The sequence below is a fragment of the Pyxicephalus adspersus genome, chromosome 3 (assembly GCF_032062135.1).
Source record: "Pyxicephalus adspersus chromosome 3, UCB_Pads_2.0, whole genome shotgun sequence".
NCBI classification, from domain to species: Eukaryota; Metazoa; Chordata; class Amphibia; order Anura; family Pyxicephalidae; genus Pyxicephalus; species Pyxicephalus adspersus.
Window position 1 is genome coordinate 36,933,084 of NC_092860.1, and position 22,829 is coordinate 36,955,912.

Below are 22,829 nucleotides of genomic sequence, written 5' to 3' on the forward strand. Positions count from 1 at the left end.
GATATTGGTACAGCACAACTTGACTGGGAGCTCAATACACTTGATTTCCGAAGACCAGGATATTCGGTTGCCTTTAGAAATGCATTAAATGCAATGGCTTGTTCTTTTCTTTTTGTGTATTTGTTAATTTATTAGGGAACTAGGTAAAATACATAGTTTAGTAGAGAATTTCCTGATAACATGCCTACACTTTAAACTCACAGCTTCCTTGTCAATAAGATAGCGTCTGCAATGACTCGGGAGTGATGCTATAGAAGAGAGGAGTTCCTAGCAGCAACAGTGTGACGTGGCCCTTAAAATACTGGAGATTAGTCTTCATGGTGGTAACCACAAGTCTACAGAATGAGAACTATTCTATATGTGGCAGCTGCACTACATCCTAGAGGGAATTTATCAATAAATTAGTGCCTGGTATATTAAGAAAGATGGCTGCAGGACAATTTAAATGGTATGGCACATCGATTAGGAGTAAGAATTGCTAAAGAAAAATACCTTGATTTTTACTTTTGGAACATAAATAAACCTGTATTCAGGCTGAATTTAAAAAAAAAACATAAGCACTGCCAGATTTTTATGATTTATGACTTCTATTAATTGTAGAGAAATAGGTTTCTTTTACATTATAAAATCAATTGCAACATGAATAAGCAAAAGATTTGCTGATTACATCCATTAATTAGCAAATATTTCCCATTTTCCTGTTTTGAATTTAGCAGCATGGAATACACATTAAAAATGCTGCTAAGGTTAAATGGGGCCTTAGCTGAAAATCCTCACTGCACCAAGGAAGATAATCTGGGGACCTCATTGTGTTCTGAAGTGTTTCCATGATCAGTGCTGGCTGGTTTAAAATGCCAGTAAAAACATCTCTCCTGCTCATCTCCTAGGAGGATGAATATTTCTTGGCATTTTTTTCCCTCTGGCTAGCTGAACGGATTCTGGGCATTTCCCTTGTCCTCTACTAACTATATACAGCACTACACAGGGGCACAGCGTCCAAAAGGGTCTTACGTTGACAGGCAGCTAATTTTAAGTCAGTTGCTGACAAAAAGAAAAGATTGCTGTTGATTCATTTGTGTCTGCTCTGTTATTCTAGTTGAATTTAGCCTTTTCTGATAACTTTTTGCCCGTCTGTTTAAAATTCCTTAAGCAGATCTCTAGCCAAATATATTCAAATAAAAATGAAAGGTCATACAAAAATAAATAATTAAATAATCAACTTTATTCTAAAGATTTCCAATGCAATACTTTTTTTGATTCTCTCAGCCTAATGGCATGGCAGCTAATGACAGTAATTGCTCTAAAAAACTATCACCTCATCAGTAAGGCAAACACAAAGGACTTAGCTTGGAGATACCACAAAGCCAGTTTATTACTCCTTGCATATGGAAATGACTGGCCACTCCTTGGACTCTGCACCTCTCTCTACTGTTAGGGGTATGAATTATTCACCAATTTGCAGACCAGACACTCATAACCTGAGTTGTAGAGTAGAGCATTTTCACTTTTAGGGTCCGCTTTCAGTTTTTTAGGGTGAATTTTTACTTATCTTAGTGAATAAGGAAAAGCAAAATGTGCCCAATCTTGTCCTAGGAACATTTAAGAAACCGGATTTAGGCGTGAAATAATAAGATGATTGAAGCCAACACAACATCACCTCATTCACTAAGCTAAGTGGAAATTCACTTCTTTAGTAAATTGGCTTCATTATATCAAAGTTCTGGGGTAATATTTCATACTTATTAGATCCCTGAGGTGGTATTTCAGAATAAAGAGTACATACTTAGATGGTTTTAAGATAGATCCAAAGTTCTTTAGTAGATACTAAAGCTTTGGCTTCCAAAAATATTTTCCTCTGCATTCATTTTGATATAATGAAGCATTTATATTCCTATCAACACATTAGATTTGCTATATACCAGCCTGACATTTTTATTTGAACATTGCAATTACTATAAATATAAGGCAGCAATTTTAATCAAACTCTGCAATTATTATTGGAGCTGTGAAATAGTAAAAAGACATTTCCCAGAATCCTCCGTTTTAGAATTGTAGCTTGAAGTGTTTTATTTATCTTATCCTAACCATAGGGTTTAAAACTGTATCTAAAGTATTTGACTACAGGTAAAGGTTACTAGGTTAGTATTTATTTGTTTCTTTATGCACCTAGGTATGACGAAGATGTGTGGGAAAAATAATATGAAAAAAGAAAGGAAATCAAAAAATGATGGGTAATAAAGTAGAGGAAATGTTGTAGTGTGTCATTTGCAATACAGCTTGATCCAGATCCCATTTTGTTTTATGGTCCTGTGTTCTTGTTGCCAAATTTCATGAAAATGAGTTAAAAAGCCATTTAAAATACATCAAATAAACATTCTTTTTATTACAGGGAAATGCAAATATCAAGCTTTAACAAGTAAACCTAAGGTCTGTAATTTTAAAGCAGCAATAACAATAACCTTAGGGGTATGTTTTCATTTTGTGGTGGTGTTTATGAGAAACAACTGTTATTTTTGTCAGTCAGCTATTTGAGTGAAACATTTGCATTCCCACGATGAGCTCAAAGACTGAGAAACGTTTCAAAAGGGGAGGGCAGATTTTCTCTGTGTAGACAGGCAGACCCAATTATTAAAATACAAGACAACACTCACGTTTGTCCGTATATACCTATTCTATAGCTAGGTATGATCAAAAAAACTAAGGCCACATACATACGTCAGTCTGATTATCGCTTTAGGGCTAGTATCAGATGAGAATCTGACATGTGTACAGTGGTGGTCTGACGTTGTTCGTGGATCGTCCACGAAACATCCTTTCCAACAACAAAAGTCTTACGTGTGTACAAAGCCTAAGTCACATATTACTGTTCCACATGAAAAGGCATTTTTTGGTTCAATAGGTACTGTACTCCACCCTGCTAAACACATATTTTAGACCACACAACCTGTATCTATATCTTTTCCAGTTTTAATATGCATTTCCACATTTTTTTTGTGTTCATGTAACTGGCAGTTTTGTCATACAGCTCCATTTTAGTCTCATCAAACAAAAATTGGGTCTTAGAGCCATTTCAGACCCACAGTGAGCTGTAGCATTCTGCTACAGGCTCCAACACGGGAGTGACTGAGGAACCATTTTTTTGCACTTGGCTGTGGCAGATAGCAGTGCAGTTTCCAAAAACGACATTGCCACGTGGCTCGTGTCTAAAAATTTGCCACAGTCTGTGCAAATTTTGTTGCCTGTGGGGTGCTTTGCCACCCCCAAGTGCACAGCAGCACTTTGCTGTGTGCCCAGGAGATGCCAACGATGTGGTTTCACATCACAGATACGAAAGGACCCTTACTATTCATCAGTTATAGTTGTGTTAACGTATACGTATACAAAACTTTTTATATTATTATATTGCATAGAGTTGTGTACAGTTAAAAGGTCAGGTTTTGCTGCAGGCTTCATTGAAACAATTTCTTCAATTCCTGTTTGGTAAAAAGATTGTCAAATATTATTATTACTATTAAACAGGATTTATATAGCGCCATATGCAGCGCTGTACATTAAATGGGGAAGGAAACCCTCTAACAGGAATACAAAGAGGAGATTTTTTTTTTACTGTTTTTCTCCCCCTTCCTGCCTACAGTAAGAGGAAGCACAGGAAGTAAAAGAGAAATCTCTCTAAAAGAGCACCACGCATCAGAGGAACCTGAGATGTATTCTAAGCTATCAGAAGAAAGAAATAAAGTTTTGTATATAACTACATTTTGTGTACACCTAACCTCTCTTTAAGCACCTTACTTTTCTGCCCTTCCAGTCACTGTATATTAAAATGTAAAGGACACCTAAATAACTAAACAATATGCCATGAAATAAGTTTATGACATCTAGATATTGGACATTTTTCAACTATGAAGCTCTGGACGTGTAATTTGTAAAGGCCATCCCCATTTACCAATATTGATCAAATACAACCCTGCATTACTAAAGAGAACTGCAACCTTTTCCATTTCTTTTTAGCTGCATATGTGAAATAAATCAGATTAAGGTAAACAATCCTATTAAAGTGCATTAACCAATTAACCTTGTTTCTTCATGGAGTTTGTAATTATCTGTAAATGTAGGGGCAACCAAGTTTACTCAGTTTAAACACAAGCTCTGCTCGCTGTGTTGATCCTCTTTTCTCACTGAAAATAGACTAGATAGGATTTATCTAGCAAACAACAAAAGAACCTGCCATCCCTAACAATTGGTAGCCAGACACCATGTGATCCAGACTTCCTAGGCCAGGAGCTTAGAACAGCAGAAGTTTATTTATAACAAGGATGAGGAATTTGCTTGTTATCCAACATATGCCCTAATATTTTACGAAGGGTGAAGTTTAATCACAGGACCACTTTGAAATGGACTAACCTAAAATAAAAACCCCTAAAGAAAAAAAACACGTTAAATATTATTTTTACTTTCTTTGCAGATATCTCTATTTCACTAAAAAGTGTTTGTTTGCACTAAAAATACACAGAGGGAAAGCAACCTTAGGAATAAAGAAAAAAAATGAATTACACAGCAATCCCAGCCAGCTGAGGCCATACAAATCCATATTTATTGCTAAATGCACAAAATAAGCTGTTAGCCTTTTACCTTTTCTTTCCTTTATCTGAAAACAAAATTTGTATTAACTCTGCCAATCAGATTTGTTGGCTTACATTATTCACACTTTTAGCTGAAGAATCCAATCGAAAAAGATTTCATGCCAATTTGTGCCTTTGCAACCTTTATCCTTCCAGTCAGCGAAAAGCCAACTTATCACAAATGGGGAAATTACAGCAACGTAACAATTGTTCACTATTGTTACTTGTTTCTTCTTGGATAACTCATTTTCTGAACAATAAAAATGTCCACAGTCATTACTCAAAATAATGGGCAGATGCCAGTAAAACATGCATTAAAATAGATTCATTTAAAACATTTTACTTTCTTCTTTATTTCTGGTCCTCACATATTTGAAAGTAAAAAGTGTGGATAGAAAAATACCCATTCTGATGTAGATTATGTAGTAGCCATTTGTACTTGTGTTCGAAACAAAGTAGTACCTGTAAATTAGAAAATTATCCATCCTGAAACCCCATAAAAAATGCCGCTTTTTCTGTAATGCTTATCTTCTTTTTAATACTGCACACCCACCACACCATGGTCCAGCGCAGGTCCCCTTCAAGCCTGAATGTTTCCCACATTCAAATAAACCTACTCCCTTTGAGCCAGGGGCATAATGGACACACCATTTGATGGAGAATTATCCCATTGGCCAGGGTGCACAGAAAAATGTTGTAGTGCCATTCTCTTAATAAGGGTGAAGATGAACTGGACACTTAAGTCAGAAGAAACTGGAAAAAGGCTTGTACAAAAAGGAAAAAAACACGCAGGCTTCAGCTGTGGAGGTGTGTGTGTTGTCCCTGAAAGTAAGTAAATTTGCCCCAATCTGTCATGTCATATTTGTGAATCTCAGAATGCCTTTGTACATTCTCAGGGTTGAAAAAAATTAAAAGTATATTTGCAAAGTGCATTAACCCATAAGAACCAATTCGATTTAAGTTCCCTGAAGCCAGGTCAGCCAAATAAAAAAGTCCATTTTAATTGGTTGTTGTTATTTATTACAAGGATCTTTGCCCTAATGTATTATAAATATTATACACTGAAAAGTCTCTCCTTGCTTCAATACTGACTTCACAACACACCTTGTATACTTTTATTTAAACACCTTATTATGAGACGAACCTGTGCAATAAGACTGATATATGTGATTAACCTAGGGAGAGGTAAATCCATTAGTTTACTGAGGAAAATATTGACTGTTCTGTAGCTACAAGAGTTTGTCACACACTGAATGAAATGAAGTGATTTATGTAGTCTTAGTCAACCATAAGTAGTAACACTTGACATTATGCCACCAATACCTGTACTGGGAAAACAGATCAAACACAATGCACTTTAACATCATACATTACCAATAGTAGCCACAGAATAATTGTGAGAGAGCCTTGCTTATAACCAGCTGCAATATACAACAATCCTTACTTTCACAAGATTTTATTAGATGCAAAATCTAATTAATGACTGAGAACAGAACAATGCAATCACGTTTCAATAAAATGTCAGACATCTTTAAAACAGATGTATATAAAATAAAGCAGAAATCTGCTACACATCTATGTGCTACAGTACGTATCAGAAGCCAGAAAATACGTCAGTTGTTTTTCCTATTTGAAGCACTTTGTGTTAGGTTAGCAATACAGGAGAGGCAATGAAAATGTTAAGCCTTGCTTATAACCCATGTTAGTGGTAAAGCACTGGACAAGGTAATTGAAGTAGATGCAGGCTATGCTAATTACACAACGTAAGCGACATAGTGTGCAAGCACATAAATTGGGGACGCTTTAGAAATATTATTCTGCATACAAGTTTGATGGATGGATTTCAAGCAATTACACAGCATGCTTACTATTTGTGTTTAATTGAAGCACTAATAAGTTGCACAATGAGCTAATTTAAACCTATTAACAACTTTACTTAAGAAGCCAATAATTTGATGGGCAAAAGGGTTGAATTAATCTTTTCCCAGTAGGACTACAGAGGTTAAGGCATGTTGGCAGAGTCTTCCTGGAAATGTCCATTTTATGGCTCTAAATTATCGAGCATTTCATTTTGCCAAAGGCCCTGCCAAACACAAAGCTGAGCAAATTACTTTATGTAAAGAGATCTGTTTGATAGTATAACATTTTTTTTACTACATTTATAAAAGTAGCTCAATTATACTATGACACTTTAATTTTGCTGTAAGCAAGCAGCTTTTCTAAATTCAATGACCTTGCTCCAACAAGTGGAAGGTCTGAAAGAACCACTGTATGGGCAATAGAAGAATAATGTTTTTACCTGTCCTTCTGGAATTAAGTGCCAACTACATGATTATCCAACACCAAAGTCCTCTATAAGATGTGATTCAGCATATTTTATTTATGTTAAATTTCCATTCCACACAGAAAAAAAAAACAGTTGAAAAGTAATTGGAGAGAAGGGACAACAGTTTCATATAGAGCAGACATTCTCACCCAGGGTTCAATGGAACCCCAGAGGTAACTAGGGGTTCCTTGAGCAATGAGCAGTTTGTGTCTCACAGTTCAGTTTGATAGATACCAATGATCTTTCAGCTATCAGTAAGTGAGTCACTGAGACTACAATGGAGGAATGCAAGGACCTTCAATATACCACAACCTTTAAATGAGTCAGATCCCCATGGTTAGACTTGAGTCTAATAGATTTAGATATTTGCTGCACAAACATGTTTATCTAAGTCATTTTTTCAGCAAAAAAATGATATTCTTTCTAAAGAATGTCATAGGGGGCTTTGTTCTTTGCTTAATACATTTTTTTTATTTTTTGAGAAAATCAGAATTTTAGGTTTTCCTAAACAAAAGTAGAGTGGTAATCCTCCAATGGGAACACTTGTTCCTGTAACAGCAGTACAGAAAAGGGTTTATATTACCTTGGATAGATTTTTGCTCCCTTCCTGTTGTGTTTCAATCGCAGGAATTAATGGTAATGTGACACAAATGACAATTACAAATTTGACAGGAGTTTATCTTAATCTCTACCCTATCCAAAATGAAGGGAAAAAAATGGTACAAACTTTGGCTATACTGTTCACATGTACCACTTGTATAGAATTTTAAATGTATCAAATGCATTAAACAAGTGGTTACTCCAGTGACAGAAACTCTCCTTGACACCTTTGTGTGAGTTTGTCTATCTGTGTGAAGCGTTTTCAAGATAAGTGGTAATTCAGCATATTGAATTATGTAGCATCCTAGTGTAAACCTGACATCTTCAGTGAGTTTAAATCCAATACAGACACTGAAATCATTCATATGGATTTTTAAAGTTATTAGTTCAATACTGCAAAGCTTATCATAACTAACAGTTAAATGCACTAGATGAGTATGAAATGAGGATAAAATCAAACAAGCTGGAATCTGTATTCAATCAAAAGGTGTAAACTCAAATACTGAACACACGATGTTGAAAAAAAAACTAACACAATGTAATTTTAATTTTTGTCATTCTTGTTGGTGTAGAAAACATACAATTACTTAGGCTGCTGCAACCCTGTACGCACTCAAAAGTCATATGAGCCGCTTGGAACACAAGGATTTAGCATTCCCCAGAAATTGGGACACTACGGCTTGCCCAGCTCTGCCACAATATTATTTTTTTCTAAAGTGTCTTCAGTTGGAGCTCACTGCAGTATTGTGTCATTTAGCATTTGTCCGTTTAGTCAGTAGAAATGTGTTCAATTATTTCATTTTATTAAAAAAGTAAAAGTCCTTTATGAATTATTTCAAGGAAAAACATTGCAAACCTGGTAGGTTTTCTATTTTTGAATTCTTTTTTTCCCTTTATTGCAGTCATTTATAACAGAGAAGAAAAGTCTTTGTGTTATTGTCACTCAGCTGTGCTCTTTATGTTTGAAGCCGGGCTCACCAGCAGAGATCACTCTATAGCATAAACAGCAAACTGCTATTTTCACAGCGGGCATAACTGTGTTCATCTTCAAAAAAGCAACATTAATAAAAATGGGACTGTAATAAACATGGTAATTCTGGTCAAAAGGTTACAAATTGGCAACACAACCGTTTGCTTAAGTTGTTTTAAAAAATGGATTTCATGGAACAAAAATGGCTATATCTAATCCCTATATTTTTTAGGAACATATAATTTTTTTGTATGGCTGGGTCTTACTCTGTACCATGTGTATTTATATGGGCACACAGTAAAAATGGTACTGTGATGAGCCTCTCTCTAAATTAAAGGGTTGGATGCCAAGTACATTATATAAATGACTGTAGCATCATGGCATCACGTACTGTTAAAAGCCATACCACTGACTGATCGATGACTGTTAACATCAATTAACCCCCCTTAATGTACCAATTAGAGTCCTTAGACCAAAATGCCATAAAAAGTACTGGATTTAAAGCCTAGTACTCTAAAGTATCCATATTTAAAAGATGCTTTCAGCAGGCTATGCTACTACAGCCTTGTTTTTTAAACTAATTCATCTACACAGAAAACTGTGCTAACAGTATTCACTGATGTCTGGTGCTCTATCTGGATTGTTAAAAAAACAGATCTGGGCTACCCTGAGGTTGGTAATGGATTAAAATGTCAAAAGGCATGCTATCTGTGGTATGAAGCAACTGCTCTGAATGCTCCATTGGTCAATAAAGTTGCCTCCCACTAGAAGGTCTGCTTTAAAGCTGGGTCTAGAAGAATTAGGATATAAGAAGACCTGTTAGTGTAGCAAAGGACAGCTCTTATCAAAGCAGTTGTAAATTATGTACCTTAAAAAAAATTGCAGACCAAAAAGCAGCCCCCTGATGCTTGATTTTTCTGGATTATTTTTCTTTTTTATTATGTGATGGTTTTTTTTTTAGCAAAACCAACACTTCTGAGAGTGTTGATCTTCTGGTTCCCCCACAACTCTCACTGGTTTAACCTGCTAACTTCACTGACACTGCTGAATCCTTAAATGACCAGAAGACATAGTAAGGGAAGCTTTAGGGGGAGCACAGGATGGGATTTTTTCTGCAAAATGGGGAGCTTGAAATATATTGAAAGATATGTTGCTCTTTAACACAGAGTTACTTTAGGAAGTAACATAAAAGGCAATTGTTTTGATGACCACACAATTCATAGGTCAAAAACTACCAGTATCAAAATATTTTCATTCATAAACTTCTGAAAATAACATTTTTTAGATTATAAAACATGCAGACGGATATAATTTCCTTACCCCGTAACACTATGAGCCGTGTTGTCACACTAACTTCTCCAACACTGTTGGATGCAACACATTCATATATTGCCTCATCTCTTGGTGTTCGTAAAGGCTGTATTCTTAGGACGGAACCAGATCCATCGTCAAATTCTATTACCTGTGGAAGGAAAGCAAAGCTGTCACAGGTGTTGTTGATACTGCCCATCACTGTGACAAATACAGAATGATGGTTAAAGTACAAACTGTTATTTCATTACATAACTTTTTTGCCCTACGTATATGTACTTACCTTATTCTACTTTTGGTTTAGTACCTTTGTCCCCCATATAACTAAAGCAATAGTACTTCCCCAGCAGAGGTCACACTGATTCTCTACATTTCTATAAGTTTGTTCACAATGTTTAATTAATACACTGCATAAATAGATTACCAGATACTTTGGTAACTACCTTGGGTTCCAATTTATTCAGAATTAATGCTGCAAAAGGGTGTCAAAAACAATGTGACTGAAATAAGAAATCCACTGCAGGCCTAGGTAAGTAGGATTTTCACCCTAAAATTTTAACAGGGTAGAGAAAAAAATAAAATATATATAAACTTACAGCTTTTCTTTACCTTCTCAACTTTTATCAGCTTTGGAAAACTCACCTTATCATCCTGGAAACACTGACAGCTTTGCAGGTTTCCTTCCTTTATCTTACCCTTTCAGTTTCTGGTCCATTCAACTAAAACGCTAGAAAACCACTCCTGTAGTCCACAGTGGTTTTCAGGTGTTTGATGGTTTGATTGGGTGTCCAGTACGTGTTAACCACACTGCAATTTAACCTTCTATGTGAACAAGCCCATAAACTGTGTGTAAGTTAATTGGCACTCGTGCCACGGGTAAAAAACTTGTTTATGAATGAATGTCGCTATCAGGTGGCCCATGAGATAGTCAGATACCCCTAGTAGGTAAAATTCATCCTCCCTCTGTTTAAGTGCTAATGTTTCTTGCTGGTATTATGTCTCATATTTGATGCCAATTGACCAATCTCTTCTTGACCAGGTCCTGGTGATGGGACACATTCAGGGTTTATTCCACACAGAACAAAAGAAGTTCTCGAATTCCTCTTCGGTTTAAGAAATCACCTTTTCCAACCAGGATGTGGTAGATACATCCGGAAACTTTTTTGGTAAGGTCCCTTCACACCACAAGACAAGGTGCTTCATGTTTTGTGTGTTGAGTTATATTGCATTAGACAGCCCAACAGAAAAAGAATGGGCTGTGAACATCCCTCAATCAATAAAATAATAGATCCGTTTAAAGCACAGTGACATACAAAGCATTTCCATCTGTGCCTTGTAATGCATTGAATCACCCCAACACACATATACAGCGTGTTACCATAAAATGTTTGATGATGTGCACTGTGGTGTGAACCTTAAATTAGACCTTAAATTAGCATTTAAATAAGTTGAAATGGAAAATAGTGAAAACTGAGGCAAACTAACAATTCTACACCATTAAAAATAGGTCTTTGAAATCCTTTATCTCTAAAAATGTATCCACAAAGAAAAACAATACAACACAGCACCATGGTTTACTACTTATAATGATAGAATAAAGTGCAAAGAAACTCTTGGAGTCATAACCCAAAAAGAACTGAAAGAGAAATGCATTATATGAACAAAGTCTAGTTTTTAATTCCTGGCATGTGACTGTTGGAAGTTATTTTTAGGGCAGCCATAAAATGAAGGAAAACCTTGATTAATAGGTGGCACCACTTTACATTCCTTTCCCTTGTTGGCCATCTGTCTGTCAACTTAGTTATGACACCCACCTGTTGGTTGTATGCCACTTGTTGTGGTTATGTGCTCTTTGCTTATGTTAAAAAGAAGCATGTGCATCTGAACCTGTCCTTGTGAATTATATCTGTCTGCCCCAAATGGTCAAGTTTATTACATGTGCTAGAATGTTATTCTTTACTCAGCCAGGCTTGTCCATACTAATGCCATGACTTGACATAAACAGGACCACCCATGGATGAATATATATATACCCTATACTTTTACTATTTTTCTAATATGTGATTTACAATCCAATGTCTATAAAAATACACATTGAATAGTTTGAATTTATTTTTTTAATTGTCCTATAAATTCAAACTGTAATCTAAAAAATCACTAACATGCAATAGATGTTTAGAATGCACGTGCACTTATCTTAACTATTGCCCATGCAACCCTAATGTGTTACTGGAGTCCCCCTATCAATGCCAAAAGAGAATTTCCTAAAGTTGTTACTTTTACATGGGGTTAGAATGCCTCTGCACCTGCCAGCACATTATTCTGTTGACTAACTGCCCAATACCATTTTGGTAACCAGGATTTTCTGTACAACCCAGATGTGATAGAGAAATCATGTAGAATTTAAAGCAAGACTCTGGAAGTTATTGGCTGGCATAAGAAGAATGTACTGTTATTTATTTCAGGAAATTAAATATTTATTTATCTTCAGTTGTAATGGCAGTACATACTTAATGATAACATGCATGATGCATGATAAATTCAACTTTAGTTAGAATTACTGCCAATGGTGTATATATAATCAAAACCTGTACCCAAATATTGATGCTCAAGATGTGGATGGATGGAAGGAAGGAAGGACTGCCTGTTTGTAAATAGAAGATAAATGACTGCCATATAATGTGACCATGGCTTTAAGGGAGTAAAAGGGGCATTTAAATTTATTTACTAATGGGTTTGAATATGTTCACCTAGGATAGTGATTGTTCACTTACTTTTTTAAATAATGTAAATACACAAACATTTTTAAGGAAAAGATAAAAATAAGATTTGTTTTCTCACAAATGACTGAATGACTGAACTAAACACACTCTGTACTATGTTTTGTGACCATTTACTTTGCAAAGTATTCCTTTCATTAAATAACCCTGGTGCCTATACGGATGAAGAATGTCTGCAAAGCTTTAAAAATAAATAATGATTAAGCATCAATAAGTATTTAGCCATGTATACTCAAAAGGTGTCTACTCTGATAGAAATTTAAATGTTTAACCCCAAATTATTTAAGTTTTAGGGAAGGATTAAAGCTCTTGGCGGGTTTTACTGCCATTCAAGGATTCATTGGAGATATTTATTTCCTTTCTGATAAAAAGGTCGTCCCACCAGGAAAGATAGTGGGGGGAGATCTGCAAACAGTAGCATAGACGGAAGAAAGCATTTTTTTTTTTTAAATTTAAATAGAGGAAGGTAGAATCAATGTTAGCAAGTTCATTGTTACCTGTTGTACTGGTGCATATTTCCCTCACTTTGGGCCTGATTTAATATAGCTCTATTAGGCTGGGGAGGATACACTTTCTTTAGTACTCAAAACATTTGCTAATAAATAGCAAATTACTTTTAAGAAATCTATTCCAGGTTTGCTGGATCACCCAGCTTCACTGATGAAAGTGTACCTTCTCCTGCCTTGGAAAGCTTTCTGTCTGCTTTAGGAATATTCCAGAAATGGAAAGTGAGGGCTCTAAGAGCGCCCTGGAAAATAACAATGTTCGACAGGGGTTCCAACCTCTACATATTGTATCCAAAAGCAAAAAAAAAACCTTTGGGTCCTTTTTACAAGGTTTTAGCATCTGCTGTGTAATGTACTCGACAGCTATTTCAAACTACCAAACATAGTAGGGATTTGCAAAAAATGCAACCTAGTGGGAATAATTTTAGATGGTTAGGCAACTTGTGAGGTTATAGACCCAGTGAAATGCGAGCTTTGAAAGCGACTGTTGTTGCATCTACAGCTTTCGCATCATGTTTAATCAGGATAAATTATTTTTCATAAATGATGTGAAATGACATTGACAGATTATAACTTTTGCCAATTTATATTTTCAGCTTATTTAACATTTAAAACAGTAACATCAATGCTGCCAACTTTTGAAAATAATTTCCAGGGAACAATTGGAATAGTAAAGAAAAAGGTTCCTAGTATGATAGAACTGAAAGCTAGAAATACTGTATTTCTGAAGATAAACTGTCACTGACCAATCTGAAACATTCCCTGGAAATCACAGACAGTTGGCAACAACAAAGCACTATACGGTAAGCAACATGCAGGGAGCATACATAAACCATTTTGCAAGCAGCAAGGTCCCAACATGCAGTTAATATGTTCACAATGTTACATTTTTAAATTTACCTTTCTTGTACAGTGTCAATAGTGAGTTGTAACTAGTGGCTCTTTAATTGCTATGTCACTACAACTCCCAATGTGCTCTGCCGGTAATATTGCAATGCCAAGCAAAGAGCCTTGATAACATTTGTGTTATATCAAATGGGACAAGCTGACACAACTCCATGCATGCATTATCTTTGACGGAGGAACAGAACAATGGACCTAATACCTCAAATCTCTGGTTGCTGACTTTCTTTCCCTTTTTATTCCATACTATTTTCGGTCTGGGGTCTCCAGTTGCTTGACAGATAAAGGATGCGACTCCCCCTGATACTCCTGTTTGATCAACAGGGCTTCTTGTAAACCTTGGTGGTGCTAGTAAAAAAAAAAAAAAAAAGGAAAAAATTATTTAACAGTTACACATAAATACAAGTTGTGTTAAACTGCTTGAAACAGCTTTTAAAGTCATAAAATTAAATATTAAACAAAAGTACATTAACAATTTATTGTATAGATTGTGTAATTATGTTTTCCACTTGTCCACTCACATCACTAACAATAACAAATTGCTTTGATTTCTCCAGCCAAATGACTGAAGTCAATTAGTCAAAGCTTTTTTTTTCCTATAGTTTTCATGACATGGTCTGAGAAAAAGGAGAACAGTGTGAAGTATTAATTTGACATGTGTCCCTTGTAATTCATGAAGCATGACATACTGTAAAAAAACATTTAAGTAGTGTAGTCACATCACAGTCAGAATGTCACACACAACATTAGAATAAAAGGATGGAAGAAGCACACACATGCTGTTATGGCTTTTTGTCACTTGCTGTATGCAGCTGTTAGCAATGTCTAGCGAGCAGTCTATTGTATTTCACAGCAACAACTGCCTACAGACATATGGATCAATCTTCTAAAAGATATTGTATCCTTTGGAGATATTAGGTTTTTGTTTACTAAAAGAGTAGTCTATTAGGCACTTGAAAATGAGAGCAGCTACATACCAGTGAAACGACCGTTAGCAGATGACCTATGTTTTTTTTTGTCCGTGAACTTTCATAAACCTGGCAAAGCTTTTAATCCAGACTATAACTATTGCTTACAGATTTTTTCAATCAAAGATGGTCTACCAGGGCCGTTATTGACAGCCAGTTGTTAATGCACATATTATCTGAGCCTCTGCTTAGTTTTCTGTATGTAATAAAATGTCAGGATTTAGCACATAAATGATCTTCTCACCTTCTCTCTACATTTGTACTTTAAAAAAGAATTCCAGGAAAAATATGAAACCTTTCCTATGACTATTGGTGGGGAGGTGCAAACAGGAGAATCTAGGCGCTATGCACAGTGCACAGTGTCTGACTAATCAAATGCAATGGTACAACAGAATTGTTGAATAAATTGTAAATGATCATACTGCATACCAACATCTGAGGAAAAATGTTTATTTGCAGCCTGCAATACCAGTAATCCTGGATGCCAAGAAATTACGTACAGCATTATATCACTGCACAATCAATTTTTTCTTGAATACTACTTGGAGCCATAGGTCCTTGGGCAAGGATTTATCCAGCAGCAAGAAAGTCATGCATAGATACTATGGATGCATAACTAATTTACTGATCCCATATACACATTACACTTCTCTATAGAAACCTCTAATTTTCACTTGGTTTGTAACCAAATAAACCAAGTTTTAAACAAAATCCACCTATATAGACTGCTTAAAAATATTATACAACATCAAAAGTGGACACCATCCTAAGCTACATAAACACACAAAGGGTTAAAAAAATGCCTAATTTTATTTCATTAACAATTTAAAACTGTACATATCTTGCCATTGTGCCATGTCAATGAACCTTCTGCTCTATTAGCCTGTCACCCACAATTGCAGGTCAGTAGGTTCACGTTAAGCACTTGTTCAAATAGCGTTTCTATTTTCTCTCAAGAGGCACAATCATATCTCCCTTTTCTCAATAAAATCAAATTTCCAGTACTTCCCCTATGAAAAATCTACTATTGCTGCAAGTATCATTGATTACAATATTCTTATCGCAAGTGTCACAATGTGTGGAAAGATTGCTTTAAAAGGAGAGATCTCGAGTAGATGGTGAAGATGAAGTACTGTAGGGGAAGAGTGAAATACAAAAAAATACATTATTTTTATTTACAAGCAATTATTCTGCATTAGCACAAAGGCTGAATGCTGAATATCAGTTTTATAAAAAAAAATCTACAAAAAAACAAAAAGACAGGGATAGGAAGAAGAACATTTAAATTACATGGCTATAATTTATTAAAAAGAAAAAATGTTTTTCTCATCATTTTTTTTTTCATCAATTCTGCTTGAAATATCCAGAAAAAAAGGTCCAAAGATCTAGCCTACAGTAATAGGAAAATCCAATACACAGGTATAGTGTTATAATTTCCTAAAAGTTCAAGAGATCTAGAAATATAAGCCAACAAAATAGCTGAGATTGGTGTTGGAGGCATTGGGATCCTATGATCCATGCCTTTATGGTATTTGGAGGCTGCAATGAATAGACAGTGCTGTCTGATTCTGAAACATATTCCAGCTACCACAGACTGTATAGAGGTGCTGTTCCTGAGTTTAGTGAAATGTGAATCGGTGCAGTGTGTAAAAATACAAATTACCAGAAAAAGCAGGTCCCAATATTTCTCTGGTATGTATTGCTAAGGTTTTCACATTAACAAATCCCAATAACTGATGAGTGATCGTTTCCATTTCTTGACAGAAGAGGAAATCATTATAAAAAAGGTACACAGGTGGAATGAAAAGTCACAGTTGATCTGTAACTAGCCTCAATAAACAGGTTTTCCACTACCACGACATTTTTACTGATAGAGCTGGCAGTCTATGGGAAGCCAAACCTTGCTGTTACAGCCAAAATTCATCAAGGTATGCTGCTTAGGATAAAATTAGCTAACAAGCCGTACTATTCCTCTCGATACCCAAAGCACTGTCTGACACAAATGTCAGCAGTACTTAATCTAGCTGACTCCGCTGCTCACATCCAGACCACAGCTGCTAAGATCTCTGGTGGCAAACACAATTACTACTGTCATGAGTTTGCCTATTAACATAAGGGCATTCCTAAATGTGAACTGGCAACTATTTATAACTTCCCCAGACACAGTGTAGCATGTGAGCCAACAAAAACTTTAAGGCACACTTCATTAAGCAGGGCCTGACATTAACGTGGGAAACTTCCCAAGAAGTGAATGGCATCGCTGAGGAAACAATGTTACTGACAGGCCACCATGACAAGCAATGACAACCTCCCAGTATTTGCCACTGTGTTTCAGTTTCTAGGGACGAGTTCCTTAAGAAACAAAATTCATAAAGGAGATTTTTCAGTTTTGCTTTTACAGAGCAGCATGTATTACAGCTGGGAATACAGATGATGAAAAAAATCCCTATTACTTCTCATAAATAGAAATAATACTTACAATCATTATTAACAAATATAATTGCTATCACACTGTTATATTCTGTCTTGTTTTTGACAGCAAGAACACCAGTGTTCAGCAACAGCTCATAACTATGAAATAAAGATACTGTGATTTGAGGTTAAATGTAAAAATGTGGATCATTATTTCAGTAACTGTAATGATTATTAATAATAAACTGTATTTATAAAGCACCAACATATTACATAGTGCTGTACATTAAATAGGGGATTATTCATTTAAAATGAGTCTGACAGAATACACAATAAAAACCCAACTCCCTACAATTAGTTACTACAAAACAGGAGGCGGTCATGCAAACCGCCTCCTCCCCCCTTCAAGCCTACATTCTGCACACAAGCGAGCAGGGAAGCCCCGTTCGTATTTAGTCCTTTGTATGTTGGATGTCCTTAACCCGGGGACAACCTGTATTGCCTATATAGTTAGCCTACCTTCTGTTGTCCCAAAGTTATGTTGTTTGGGGAAAAAAAATGCAATCCCCACCTCAATGTACATTAGTGCAAAGTGCAGCCATATTGCATAGGCCACATCCTTTTCAGAGGAAGTGACATGTGCAAGTCAGAAAGAGCATTTTGTTGTTTACGATGATTTCAATTGTTACTGCAGTATTCCTGGCTTGTTTACATACCAACTAAAGCTTTGTCTTCTAAAAGTTCTGCTCTAAAAGATCAATGAATGTGGAACATAGCAGATATTTGTGTACTTTACAAATACATACTTGAATATTATGGACACAAACAATTACTAGCTTTTTTAGTATTGTGTAAGCAGGCATAAATTTACAAACCTAAAGGGAAGACAGGAGTTTCACCTGATAAAAATATGTTTTTCTGATCCTGACCATTATTGAAAGAAAATATGGGGAAATCACTACACATTCCCTAAATAGAAAGTGTTGTCAACAATAAACCTATTGCTGCATTATGAGAATTGAAAAAATAATTAGAAAGAACAGGAAAACAGCACTGTGTGATGGTTGGTAGGAGTGGTAAAAGGGCTAGCATGGACAAAGAATGCACTTGAACCTGAAGTATTAAGTGCAATTATTACCTCTGCAATAAAACTCTACTGACAATGGCTTTCACAGAAAATAGTTTATATAATAAAGTAAAAGTGTCCAGGCTAGATATTACCCTATATATTTACATATTAAAAAATGGAAGGTAAAAAAAAAACTAACTTTCTTTATCTAAAGTCTACATTTAAATAAAAACACATTTACACCATTCTTTGTTAATTTGCTTATTATTCCTAATTTTATCACATCAGCTCCAAAACTGATCAGTGAAAGTCATCATTTCTGCTCTGCTCTACCCTGCTCTTACAAAGCACCTGAGAATTGCCTTGTGCAACACTGATAATTAGCTTCGAACATGCTTCTAAATGCTAGCCCACACATTTCACAGCATGATATAATCAGCTCACTTAAGAAAAGTGTGAACATATTTTGGGATATGTTTAAACACTGATTGCTGTATAAAATAAAATAAAAAGTAAACACCACCATAAAGTTTGTGAAAGTGAAGTAAGTCTTAAAGAAGCACAGAGGCAATGCATTAAAGTGTAGATCTACATTCAACTATAATTACACCCTAAACCTTAGACTCTCATTTGTCTTGGAAAAATAAAACTCTAAGCAACAGCAAATGCAATCAGTAGATTACAAAATCCAGCAAAAGTTGCACATGTGCTGATAATAAAAAAATAATATTAATAAAAATATGAGTTTTCTATAATATATTTACACAGCACCATACATTGTGGGCTATTGTGTGAGTACTTCCAGGAGCTTTGTGTATCAGTAACCTCCTTTAGATTTGTGGCATCCCATTTTTTTTATGTATGAAGCAGCAAGGTGTTTTCATTGGGTAACCCCTGGTCCGGTAACCCCCCGTCACCATGTCTCCCGGAGGCATCACAGGCTCAGGGCTGTGGGACGGGTTGTCTCTCTGGACACAACCCGCCCACTCTCCCATCGCAGGCTCAGATCTGGGAGAGTGGTCGGGTTCTGGCATCATGACATCATTCTGGGGGAAGTTTCTTTTCCTTTGAGTGACACACGGTTCCCTGCACATGTGCGGTCCGGAATCCATGCATTTAGTGGTTCGCGACTTGCAAATGGTTGGGGACCACTGACCTATAGGAAACTGTAATCTTCACTATTAAAGATCTCATACCACAGCTTTGCTAAAAGTAATGCAAGTGTGGACATAATGTTTTCTTTATTAACTGAAATTGTTCAAATAAATTGCCATCTTGAACAATTCTTCCTCTATATAGGTGTTTCAGAATATTGGTCTTCATTGCAGGTGAATGATGAATTCCAATCAAAAACAAAAGAATTTTTTCAAAGATGATTTGAGTTTTGGGTTAAAAATGGTACAATGCTTTTATGGAGATATTGCTGAATAGTAACCTTGTGTAGAGAAAGAGTTTCTCCAGCAATGTGTACAAAGTGAACAACCTATATCAGTTAACAAAAAAGTTATGCATGCTTTTGTATTACTTTGGTAAAGCTTTGATATTTTAATAGACATTTCATCTTTTATACCTGAAGGGCAATTATTTTACTTGTTATCTAGTTATGATATCTCTGATACTGTAAAAGCAAACACTCAAAGTATTTTTTAAAACATTTAGAATTGTAAACCCTGTTATCTTTTAATCTAAATTAACCATTTTATCTGGATGACAGCTTAAGCAATTCTTTCTTAACTCTTTTCCCTCTTAACTTCCAAAGGAAATTTTTTATTTTGGTAAAACCAAGTTATCTCATATTAGTGTACAAAGAGAAATAAAATATAAAAGACATGGTGGGCTGAGGACGAATACCCTTTAATCTTGTTTAATAGGGCCGATAAGAACAGGACAAATGAGGCTAAAGAGTACACTAACAAGGATGGACTTAAGCAACCTCTATGAAAGTCACCTGTTGCCCTCTAATAATGTAATGATTTCCCCTCATAAAATGAAATTTCTATAGACAAGAAATCGGCGTTCTGTCTGGATCAGTCTGTGGATCATCCAGATTAATTAACAGTGTAAACAGGATAAAAAAAAAATATCCCCTGAAATGAGACCTGTAACTAGATGAGAAACAATATGATGGCTGCTTGTGACCATGACTTCAAGCCTTTCATTTTCCACATGTTTGTAATCTAGATGGGCTAAATCTACCTGAATGAAAATAGAGACTTGCTGGATAATCCAGTCCTAATCCTTCATCTCGTAGCAAATGAAAAACATAAAGCCTCTTGAATGTAAAAGGTTTGTGACGTGCACACCCCCTTTATCTCAGCGGAACATTACCTAACCATGTCATATCCACTCATTTCACAAGAGGATATTCTGCTTCAAAGCACTTCAGTGCTCCTTTTCAAAGTTTAATGACTGCTGAAAGACTATGAATTATTTGGTATCTTCACATGTAACACAGATTTTTAAACTTAAAGGCAGGTGCACAAGGCCTTAAATGAACAGACAAGTGATCTCATGCAGAATAAGAGAGGGGCTGAAAACTAGAGCATTCACATTAATTGAAATATTAGCACTTCTAATCTCTATTAAATATACATTTGTCAGGGTCTAAATTAGGAGTGCATAATGGATTCAAGGTAAGAAGTTATAAAATAGCTACGGCAAATCTAGGAATAGTTTTTATAATGCTGAGATCAACTAAACAGCATTCAATGTAATAATGAATATCAAAATTCATGACTACCTTTAAAGTAGGGTTTTTTTAATGAAACAGTGATATTTTTAAGAAAGCAGAGCCAAAGCAGCTTCATTAGTACAGCAGGTGTCTCAGGATTTGTATAGTAAATGGGAAGAATGGAAATATGGGCTCAGCAAAGCTGCTAAAGCAGCAATGTCTAGTGGCTTCTGAATGAATAATCCACCTATACCTGCATACCTTGGATCAGTAGAAATGTGACTTTGGCCATAAAAGAGTAATTTCAGTCTCTGTCTTTACACTAGTGCACATGCCAGGTAGACTGATATTCTATACGGTCCTCCACATTTTCAGTTCTGAAGAGGTAAGCACTGAGACAGTCCAAGAGGACAATGCAAAGACGGCTTGTATTCAATCTACATATTTTAGTTTTTCCAGTGTATGTGATTTTAGAATGCTTCACAGGTAATAGGAAAGATTGTTTACAGTTAACTACACATGCTTGAGCACCTGATAATGCTAAATCAATAATGCATTATACTTAACTTTCTTGAATAAATCCAACAGATCTTGTTTAGTAGGCACCTATAGTTTCAATGAAGTACCTTTATTTTTAATGAGGTTCATTAACTCATCCACACTCTATGCTAAGGTCTGCAGATTTGTGTACAGATATATTATTTTAATTGTATCGCTGCAACTAGGAAACTTCCCATGTTTGCACAACTTAATTATCTGATAAGCTACACTGCAGTTGGCCCTGTCACATCAATGTAAGGCTAGTTGTTAAATAATTCAAGTGCCTGCATTTAGATAAAGTGTATTTAGCGATATTTCCACTATTAATTACTGTGCAGTGATTTTTGGCTTTCACCCAAATGGAAAGCCTGTCATTATTAAACTCCAACATGTATAGCCTTTTTTTAGGTAAAAAATTAACAACATTTAATCATGTACCAGTTTCAACCAGCAAACTAAATATTTACTACATGCCCTGTTACACTGCATGAAACAGAAACAAAATAGAAACAAATTGGGCCAAGCACAAAATTGATTGCAATTTTACACTGTGGTCATTTTGACAGTGGTCAAAGGTTCTTATTTAAGTAAAAAGTCCATAAATGTTTTATTGCCTGGAATATCTGAGAAAAAAAGGAATGTTCAATGCATTTTAGGGGCAAGAATACAATTGGCATGCTGCCATAAATGATCAATGTTCTCACATCATTACTCTAGCAATGCTTTTCGAATTCATTATCTCATTGAAGTCTTCTTCACAGGTTATCTAAAAGCCTTAAATCATAAATTAAGGGGTTTGTTTGTGACCCCAAAATGTGTTGGGTGTCCTACTTTTTTTATCCAAGCTATTGCACATAATAAAACATTTCTGGGATTTGTAATGAAACATTTGCCCAATTTTTATGATACTTATTTGTTCTAGATCCCTGGTTTAATGGTTACCCAACACTTAAAGGGTTTCACTTTAGCACCATTACAACTTTCAACATTTTGACAGTTTTAAAATGTGTAAGTTGAAAATTGGTCAGATCCTGAACCTTTGAATCACATATATCTTGATTGCCAATTATATGGTCCCACTGGCCAGTAAACAGCAAGAAGTCTACTTGACTGGTTAGTACATTGAACAATACAGAATAATCTGTGACATTCTT

The 22,829-nt window shown here is 35.5% G+C and overlaps 1 protein-coding gene across 35 annotated transcripts in view; it reads right to left on the reverse strand.

Annotated features, from left to right (window-relative positions):
* The window catches only part of PTPRD (protein tyrosine phosphatase receptor type D), a 956,723-nt gene that overhangs the window by 126,465 nt on the left and 807,429 nt on the right, over nt 1–22,829 (reverse strand). For all 35 annotated transcript variants that reach the window (XM_072404239.1, XM_072404241.1, XM_072404242.1 and 32 more), the window contains 2 exons: nt 14,218–14,363; nt 9,836–9,977 (listed from right to left, as the gene is read on the reverse strand). In XM_072404239.1, coding sequence (XP_072260340.1) covers nt 9,836–9,977; nt 14,218–14,363 — 288 coding nt within the window. The remainder of the gene's footprint in view (nt 1–9,835; nt 9,978–14,217; nt 14,364–22,829) is intronic.